Raw genomic sequence first — 10,323 nt, 5'->3', positions numbered from 1 at the left:
TATAATTCTTCTCTGCATACTTCTCATTGGACCAGATATTCAACTACTGTAAAGCATTATAGCTCAAATAAAGTCCGTGGAGCTGTACAAATTTAGATTAACTGTTTCATCCACATTATGTAGAGGACCTAAAAGGCATTTGGTGGGTCCATGTCATGTGCGTAGTGACAATGGATTCCTGGGTAGCTGAAGACCATTAGAAACACCTCAGGGACTCTCTTCTTTACCTCATGCCTAAGGCTTATTTAGGGCCTGCATTGGCTATGTGGCTTACTGTGGGAGACCTCAAGGCATTCATATTGTGGGGACACAAGAACAGCAGATGTCAGGCCCGTACACAGAAAAGGTGCGAAGGGTGCGAGAGTACCTGTTGTGGTCCCCCAAAAGTAAGCATGCCCCAGCTGGCATGGGGAAGGCAGGAGCAGTGTGCTGCCCAAACCTCTCTCCCCCATCCTCTGGCCAGCCGGGGGAAGGCTCAGGTTGATTTCCTCACTTACCTAGGGCACCACAGGGGTGCTTTGACACCCTTGTGGTCCACGTTTGCACAACAAGCACATCGCCACAGAAATTCCTGTGTATGGGCCTGTGTGTGTTGTGAAAGTTACTGAAGAATGGAGGGTAATTTGTGGGAGCCAGGAACTGTTCAGGGGGGAAAGGAAGTGGTTTTTTTTTAGCAGGGCAAAGAAGTGTTATGGGTGGGGAAAGGGTTTTGGAAAATACATATATGGGAAAGGATGAGGAAAGCCTGGGAATTAAGAGTATGAAAGGCCCAAGGTTTTGTTTAGGGCTGGTGCCATACAGTTGGAGCCCACATATGGAGACGTCTTCCAAACCCACCCCCTTCTTTCCAAAGCTTTAGTTATTTATAGTCATCAGAAGCTGACAAAACTAATAGCGGTGCCTGAGGGGATGAGCCCCCTCAGGAGCCTTAGCAGGCTGCAAGGTGCTGAAGTACAGCCTATGACAGGAAGCAGATATACTGGAGAGTGAATAAAGGGGTCAAAAAGCCATCAGAATAAATGGGAAGGCTGTAGTCAGGCATATGTGCTTGTGCCAGCTCATCCTTCTGTGCCATGCTCTTGTCTCTAGAGTTAGACAGACACAGCCTACAGGAAAAGGGAGACAGCTCATCAGAACAATACATATGGGCTACGTCTAGACTGGCCCCTATTACGGAATAGGGATGCAAAGCAGGCAAGTCAGAATAGGGAAATCCGCGGGGGATTTAAATATCCCCCGCGGGATTTAAATAAACATGGCCGCCGCTTGGGGAAAAGCCGGAAAAGAGCGTCTAGACTGGCGCGATCCTCCGGAATAAAGCCCTTTTCCGGAGGATCTCTTATTCCTACTTCAAAGTAGGAATAAGAGATCCTCCGGAAAAGGGCTTTATTCCGGAGGATCGTGCCAGTCTAGACGCTCTTTTCCGGCTTTTCCCCAAGCCAGAAAAAAAGCGGCGGCCATGTTTATTTAAATCCCGCAGGGGATATTTAAATCCCCCGCGGATTTCCCTATTCTGACTTGCCTGCTTTGCATCCCTATTCCGTAATAGGGGCCAGTCTAGATGTAGCCATGAAGTAACAGAGGATCACATTTACAGTATTTTTTAAAATAACTGCTCCTGTTTTCTGACTGCCTTTTTAGTTAGCTAGGACTTCAATAAAAAAGCTTTTTTTCCTAGAAAATTCTTGGCCTACAAGGTCACATGCATCTCCCATTCCAAAAGAAGTACACAGAATAAGATTACAAACAGCAGCAGCAGTGATGTGTAAACCTAATAATATTTAATCCAAATGGTGTCAGCCATTACACTTATGATAGAAAAATGCTCATGAGTAGAAATTAGTTTTAGTTCCACCATTTACATTCTTTTTTCTATTGTGTTTTCACCCCAAGTGAGATTCACCTGAGATTTACTCAAAGTATTAGTTGGAGAAACTCATCTCCATTGTTATATGTTTTCCTGTTACAATTAATACCAATTCCATCTTGCCTTTGCTTACAATTTAAATGCAACTAAATGATAAAATGACTCTTGCCTGAGTCTTGATAATGAGGATTTGGTCTTTTGCCACAATGAAGCACTATAAAATACTGGCTGTAAAGCTCCATCCTTTGTTTTTGTTGAAAAGGAATAACCAGAAAAGCCACAAGGAAAACAGAAAGATTTTAATTGTATTTTATTTAGAGGGGGAACTATTGTCCAAACAGGTATATCAAGTACTTTTTTTCCCCCCAAGATTTGACAGCCTGTGTAGCATATATATTTTTTACAATAAGAAACATATGCCCTATTTATAAACAAGATTATGGTCTCTTCCTGGAAACGGTACCAAATCTAGTACTCTAGCCTGCAGTAGATGATACCCATGAGTAGTACTACACTTGTATCTGTGGTATGTAATACAAATTGACTTTATAGTGAAAGGCATATCCACATTCCCATTTTATATAAATTTTAAATGGATGAATGATTCCTACATTCCTGTCTTCTTTTAGCATAACCCCCGCCCCATAAAAAACACAGCTTTATGCAGTTTGCCAATACATGTTCACAATATAGATATTTTAAAGTTATATTACACTGATTATGAATTATTGGTAATGTACTTTTCACAAAATAATTGGTACAAAAATGAAAAGGAGGTATAAAGGTTGTGTAAATCTAAGTACACATTTATCTTTTGCCATATCATATTCAATGTAATTCTAAAATACCTACCTACCTCTTCAATAGCATATTTCATCCATAGATCGCTAAGCACTTTATAAAGGTCTAAAGTACCTTTTAAGATTTGGACAGAGAGTCCCAGATATAAATTGTCATGCCCAAGACTGCAATATAGGCCTTCAGCAGGTTTGTGTTTAATAAAAGTTGGAAATACAAACTTTTGGAGAGGTAATTTTATCATATGAAAACTACTCTCCCTTCTCACAAGAGACACAATTTGTCTTCCTTTTCCTACAAATTAAGTTAATTTTAACAAATAGAAAAAGGAAGGTAATGGCAATGGCTTGAGCAAGGCACAGTTCAAGCTTTCTCAGTAAACTTTTTCCAGTGCACCTCAATCTTAACTAGTAACACTTGTGATTCCACTTTTAACATATCTACTCTGTCTACAGATACCTCCCTGACTGCTATTGCTTCTAGGAGGACCTCTGAGCACACTTTCTAAATACAGTAAAACTCCGATGGTCCGGCATTCAGTGGTCTGGTACGTCTGATGGTCCGGCACCAACTGCAACCCGGGGGAGTGGGCGGTGGGAACGGGTAGATCTGTAGGTGACAGGCTGCTGCTGAAACTCACAAGGGAGGGGAGATGATCTCTTGTGAGTTTCAGCAGCAGCCTGTCACCTGCGGATCTACCCGTCCCCGCAGTAGAGAGGAAAGGTAGATTGCGAGCCTGTTGCCAGGGCAGTGTAATTGATTAGAACTTCTTGAAACAGCTGCCTGCCTCTCCCTCCCTCTCTGGTTCTGCCGCTTGCAGGCTTTGCCTCCCTGCAGCAGGAGGGAGGGTTTGGCACACCTCTGTCCCCTCCCCCGCCGACCCCTACCTTCCTCTGCCCCCCCTCCTCCAGGCAGTAGAGAGGAAAGGTAGATTGAGAGCCTGTCAACTGTGGATCCAGCCGGAGTAAGTGTAACTGACTAGAACTTCCTGAATGCAGCTGCCTGCCTCTCGCCGCCTCTCCCCTTCCGCCGCTTGCAGGCTTTGCCTCCCTGCAACAGGAGGGAGGGTTCAGCACCCTGTGCAACACAGGTTAAGAAATAGGGAGAGAGGGGGTTAATGGAGAACGCATGGGAATAAACAGGCAGCATTGTTATAGTGAGACAGTGAGCTCATTTCCATTAGTAACCCACTCCACCTAGCAGCTTCATACTTCCCTCATGCATCAGTTTGATCTTGTCAGAGAAAAGATTGGGTGGATAACCAGATGCAAACTCCATTTCTAAGAAATTAAAAGCTAGGACTGCCTCAGTGTTTCTACAGCCATATGTTGAATTTTATTTGTAAATATCATTGCCAAAGCCCCTGAAGTTTGCTTTATAGCTGCAACAAACATTCCAGTGTACCTGCATGTTTTCCACCCACTGAGGTAGAGTCGCAAATAAAGCCTATCAAGTCCTATACAAATGTGAACTCACTGGATGTATGTGAATTTAATAACTGATTTCTCTTGGGACCTGTAATAATTTCAGCATCTGTTTGAAGCACTAATAGCACCAAGTCGAGAGCTCTGCGCCATGCCTCCACCTTGGATGTAACATTGTCATATATCTTTAGAGCCTCCTCCTGTTTAATTGAAAGATCAACATCATCCATGACCTTAATTCCTTTATTAAACTCTTTCAGAATATATGATGAAGGAGAACTACAGTCTGTAGCTTTTTTGAGATGATGGTCTATGAAAGTGCTTGCTTCAAACTCTGATTCATAACTAGCAGTGTTATACATGACTCTTGAAAGATACTGATGCCAACCACTTGCCAGAGCTTTAAGCACAACTGATTTATACTGTGTCAAAGATTTTGTCAACCAGCAAGATGACATGTGTAATTCTCCAGAAGGGTATTTATCGGCTTGCTTTAAAGATTGTTCTTCAAGCTTCTGAAGATGACTGAGGCACAACAGTTCAACAGCACCACCTCCAGGAAAAACTTTCTGATCAGTGAGAGCATGGTAGAGGCGATAAGCACAAGTCCAGAACTGATCTTCAGTAACTTGCATCTTTGAAGTTACTGTGCTACAAAGCACAGCTGTTACCAGATGTATTCCTTCAGCTTTTATACTGACTGGCACTTTGTTATCTAATTCCAATGTTTTCCAGAAGTCCACCCACACACCACTTCCCACATAATGACTATTTACTTGGGATAGGTATGTCACCAACTGCACTCCTATGCCCTTCTCAAAAGCATGAAGCACAGTGTCAGTTACTGGATTGATTATCAATATATTATTCAAGATGCATCTTTCCATTAAATTTTCACACACATTTCCTTTTACTAAAATTAAATTTACTTTTGATTGTATTAAAATATCTAATGCACAATTTATCCATATACTTTCTGAGCTACTTTCTTGTAAAGCTACACTTTCTGATATTGTGCTGACATTTGATGGCCTATTAAATCCCAAGTGACGATATTTTTCCCTTAGATCACCATCTATGAGAAGAATCTGAAGAGGTCTATCCCGAAGTTGCTTGGTAACAGTGGCTTTTTCTGGTGATACTAAAGTGATATAACCTGGGCACACACAAGAATAATTTTCAGACAGTCCTGGTAAACAGCATGTCACAACTTCTGCAATATTAAATTGAGAAGAACCTTTGCGTTCAGCTATTTGTTGCTGGCATCTGAAAATATCCTGTACCAATTTCATACTAGACTGATTCCCATGGCTAAGAGCCATAGCCAATTGTCCAAAATCATTAAATTCATAAGGACATGCTCCAGGCCTAATGGGAGCACTTCCAAAATTGTCTGTTTGGAGTGGACAATGGCTTTTTTCTGGAGTGTTAAAATATCTACTATGAGTTAATTTTGTTCTTTTGTTAAAGTTGGATGCAATCAAACTGCTTCCAAGAACTGCAGGCATAGTTTTATTGCCCACTGGTTCAACCAATGAGGGTGTAATATTGTCTGAAATGCATAGATGTGAATTCAAACATCTGTCATGAGGATCACAAGGGCTTGCTTGATGAGAATGAAGACTTTCTGGAAAACATTCTTCTTTAGATACAGGAATATCTTTAATAATATTCCCAAGAGGATTTAAAAAACTGTTAGAGCCAGTATTAGGAACTTTATTTTCAGTAATTTGGGACCCCAGACTCCTAGAACTGAAGTGAATGGGAACAGATTTGGGCCCTTTATATAAATCATGTACTGATAGCTGAAGACACTTGACTTTTTCACTGCAAGAGTTCAATCCTTCAGACATCACAGATACTACTAGTGATAGAGGAACATTTTGCTGAAGGCATTCAAGTACAGCATTGCTCCATGCACCAACAAGAAATAAGAGGGTAGTCATCCCAGTTTTATATTCTTTGTTCTGTGCCTGAATTGTTTCATTAAGAAGCTGTCCCACTGCACTAGTTAAATCCAAACTTTCAAGAAGTCTAACTGCAGAGCAAGTCAAAGCACTCTCACTAGTGCTTACATCTACAATAAATTTATATGATTTTACTGGTCCTAAAAGTGTTCTTCCTATTGATGCTAAAGATGAAAGCTGTTGAAGTCCAATGTGACGTCTTCTGTTCACATTTCTGAAAGCCATGATCTCCAATCAATATCTGTAAACAAAATATAAGTTTATTGCTTCTATTTTTACTTCACAAAAAAATGACCACTACAAAGTATATATTTAATAAAAATTAACTGACTATAGATTGGGTGAAGAAGTTTTATACTGCATGTATTTTATCTACTGCTGTGTTTGCTGTTCGGACTGTGTCATGTTGTCTTTGAATTCCTCCAGTGAATTCCCCTCCTGTATTATACAGTCAAGGTCAAGCTTCTAGTCCTCACATAATTTTGTCTTTACCAACTATTCATCCTCATCACCTTTCTATTCCATTAATGAGGCTGATTAGTAACACAAATATTTTTACAGGTTCACTTATATGTTTATTTAATGCAATGTCTTTGCAGGCTACAACAACCAGCCACAAGTATCATCCCTCTGAACTAGGGTTTACAGGAATCACTTAAGTTTGAACTGAAGAGAGAAATTTCTTTTAATTTACTTTGTAAAACTTAAATCAGTTTCAGGAGGATCACTGACTCGGAGAATAAATTTTATTCCACACATCTATAATTCTGATTATTTTTAAAGTGGGATTTTAAATAAGCAACTCATTTTAACTTTTGAAACTGAACAGATATTACTGTTCCCAAGTCTCCATCACAGCTTTCGGTTACAGCTATTGCCTATGTCTCTTTCTCACCCAGATTAAAATTCAAGTTTACAGCATTACCCAGGCACCATAAAAAGAAGATGGCTAATTTTGTGTATTTTAGAAAAGTGGTAAATAAATTGTGACAAACAAAATAAGAGTCTGGCCCTGCAACCTATGTTGGCCAGACTCTTATCAGACAACTGTGAGCAAAAGACCAAATCAATATAAGGATGGAAGATATCGAAGGAATGCCTGGCTGCTGTGGGAAGTGGTTTTGATTTTACAGTAGGCCAGACTCTCAATCCAGACACACTGGTGAATGGAGTAAAACACAAAGATGGATTTTAAGTAGCGTGCTGCAACTACATTAATCTACTAGCTGTCTTGTCACCTATACTTTCATACACCAGACATGTTAAGTGTTTTTAATTAGAGTTGTGAATGGTCATCATCACCCTTACCTTACTGCAGGGGTGGGGAACCTTTCAGGGACCACTGACCCACAGAAAAATCAGCCAGGGGCTACACACAAGTGAAAAGCAAAAAACAAAAACAAACAAAAGCCCACCTCACTGATGTGGCCCCCAAATAAGAAGGAGAAAGACATTCCCCACATTTCCGTTGAACATTAGAGCCTAGAGGGGGGTCCAGCCTAGTAGATTTGTATGCCCTCGGCTCATTGTGGGACACCAAGGGGCTGGAGCACCAGCACAAGCTCCCCAATGCTAAGGGGAGCCCTGAGCATCAGGGGCCAGATCCAGGCAAGCCAGGGGCTGGGCCTGAGGTTTCCCACCCCTGCCTTACTGGTGGTGCTTACCGGTTGCAGTGATTAAACAGAATTTTACATCCCTACTTTCAATGCAGGAGTTAGAAGGTTCCTACCATGTAGACTACTAACTTAGAGCAGACACTTTTGGTTTACCCTTAGGATTCAAATCACTCTTCTGAATCCCATCAGTAATCCTAACATCCATAAGGGGGACAAAGATTACAAAATGCCACAGGGTCTACCACATCCCACCAGCACAAAGCCCAGGTCTTCTACTTTTGGAAAATGTTCATTTTAGCCTTTAAATGCATTGGAAAGAGGCTGCAAGGTGTAACCAACTAACATCCCTATTAACTTCCAGGGCTATGTCTACAAGTAAACTGCTGCAGCACTTCAGCATAAACACTCACTACAGTGAGGTTAATCCACCTCCCTGAAAGGCAGTGCTAGTTTGATGGAAGATTCCTTCTATTAACATAGCACTGACTACACTGGAGCTTAGGTTGGCTTTTTTACAGCCCTCAGCAACACAGCTGGGTTGACCTAACATTTTAGTGTAGACCTAGCTTCAATCCTAGCCCTATTTAACCTAACTACACCTCCAGGATGCTGAGAGGAAGGGGGGGAACCAATTTGGCCCCAATGGAAGAAAAAAACCTCTTCTTGCAAGCAACCGGTCAGACCTGCAACGTTCGCAAGACATAGCTGTGAAAATATTCTTAGAAATAACAGTGTGGAACTGCTGAGCAAAAAGGCTCCATGTGGCCCGAGTTAAGTTTAAAATTCTGAAAGGGGGAAACAAGGAACCAATCAGCTCCCCTTCTCTCTTACACACCTCCCCGAGAAGTGGAGTAGTCATCCATTCAACATTATACACTAGAAGCTAGGCTGACATAATTGGTTTGCTCAGCAATGAAGTTATTATACAATCACAAGCTGATAATGTAGACCAAGTCTGAAAAGATTGCATTCCTCTTTATTCAAATACATAGTCAGGCCACTGTGTAACAATATACTTGGGTGACTAGCCCAAGATGCCCTCCGTATCACCACGACCGTGCTGGTATTTTTAGCATACATGTTTTGGTGGAGTTAGCATGGGTCTATATAGTTGCTCTGGGAAGGATGCTCCCAGAAACTGTGTAGACTAGGAATTTAAAGAGGTAACCGGGGCAGACCCCTGACTGCAGCATGGTGGACCCAGCCCTCAGCCTGGCCAGGCCTGCTGCACAATGGGTGGGCATCTGCTCAACAACTAACCAGTTAAACATAGTGCTCAACTGGTTAACTGTTAAATGAAAGTTTACAGCCCTAGTGTAGACATACACCACAACATCCCTGAGCCACTAGCAAAAAAGGGGGACAGTCTATGCAGGAGCCACTTATGCATGGTGTATTCTTAAATCCTTTAAATACTGCCAGAGTGACATAAAGAAGACACATAGTTTGTTGGAGAACTGTCTCCTCCCCCCCCCCTTTTTTTTAAATGAATGCCCAGAATCTGTAGTACAGTTTTGCATCAGAGATAGCAAATTCCACAGCAACTCAAAACTAGAGTAACTAGACAGCAAGTGTGAAAAATAAGGACACTTCTTTTCAGGGAAATTAGGGGGTGTTTAGTTGTCTATATAAATGAAAGCACTTAGTATCTGGATGGTCTCAGTAATGGCAGGACATCTCGTCATCTTATCTCTGAACATGCTGAGCCCTGAGGAGGTGCACTGGCATGAGATTGCCTCCAGTTCTCTTCACAAGCTCAGCCTGCACACAGCGCGAGAGCCTTTCCATAAATTGTGGTGGCCAGTAACCCAGTCTCAGAAGCCTGCATATCTTTTCCGGAAAGAAGTGCCTGCAGTGGTGATAAACACACCAAAACAAGTGTGTGCACTTTATCTGTTTAATCATGAAGCTTCAGGTGGTAGTCTGTACATCTGATGAAGTGAGCTGTGCCCACCACAACTCATGATACCATCTACATATTTTGTAGCTTTAATCATCAAAGACACTGAAGGAGCATACCGGCAGGTGGTGATTAGGGACTAGAACAGACCCTGCTCATTAGCAGAGGCCTCCCCCAATCCACTAGACCAGAGGTTTTCTAACTCTGGGTCATGACTCGATCCCAGGTCGGGCAATGTCAGGCAGTGGGTCTCATTGCTGCGGGGATCAGGTGACCAGTGCAAGTGCTAGGGCAGGTTACCTGCCTGTCCTGGCACCCCAGACTGCAGTGGGCCCCAGAGCCCCTAAGTGGGGGGGGGGGCGGAAGAGCGCACAGGACTCCGCGCACTACCCGGCCCCAGCGCCTCAGTGGGCACGTGGGGCTGCTGCGTGTGGGGCGCAGCGTGGGCTGCGGTGCCAGGAGAAGCAGGAAGCCTCAGCACCCTCCCCCCCGACCAGAAGTCACGCAACGTACGTCCCTCCCGGGTAAAACGCTCCGGCCGTTTCTCTCCCCCGGGCCCGGGCGCCCGCGCCCTGCTCTCACTACTGACCGCTCTCCGCCGCCCCCAGGCCGCTCGGGGGATCGGGGCGCTCTGCCTCCAGACAGGGGCCGCGCGCGCGGGGACCTCCGCCCGTCCCAGAGCGGAGCATGCGTAGAAGCTCGCGGCGACCGCCAAAACAGGGATTTGTTACCAAGGCAACGACGCCTGCGT

At 43.2% G+C, this 10,323-nt stretch overlaps 1 protein-coding gene across 1 annotated transcript; it reads right to left on the bottom strand.

Moving 5' to 3' along the window:
- Window positions 1–2,160: 2,160 nt before the first annotated feature.
- On the bottom strand, window positions 2,161–10,314 carry BBS12 (Bardet-Biedl syndrome 12). The gene is made up of 2 exons (XM_075929846.1): window positions 10,162–10,314; window positions 2,161–6,297 (listed from the first exon to the last, which is right to left on the bottom strand). Exon 2 carries the CDS (start codon window positions 6,279–6,281, stop codon window positions 4,122–4,124), a length of 2,160 nt encoding a protein of 719 aa, XP_075785961.1. The 5' UTR covers window positions 6,282–6,297; window positions 10,162–10,314; the 3' UTR covers window positions 2,161–4,121.
- Window positions 10,315–10,323: the final 9 nt, after the last annotated feature.

The sequence above is a fragment of the Pelodiscus sinensis genome, chromosome 5, assembly GCF_049634645.1.
Source record: "Pelodiscus sinensis isolate JC-2024 chromosome 5, ASM4963464v1, whole genome shotgun sequence".
Classification (NCBI taxonomy): domain Eukaryota; kingdom Metazoa; phylum Chordata; order Testudines; family Trionychidae; genus Pelodiscus; species Pelodiscus sinensis.
Note: the sequence above shows the minus strand (reverse complement) of the source record. Positions and strands in the feature narration are given on the sequence as shown.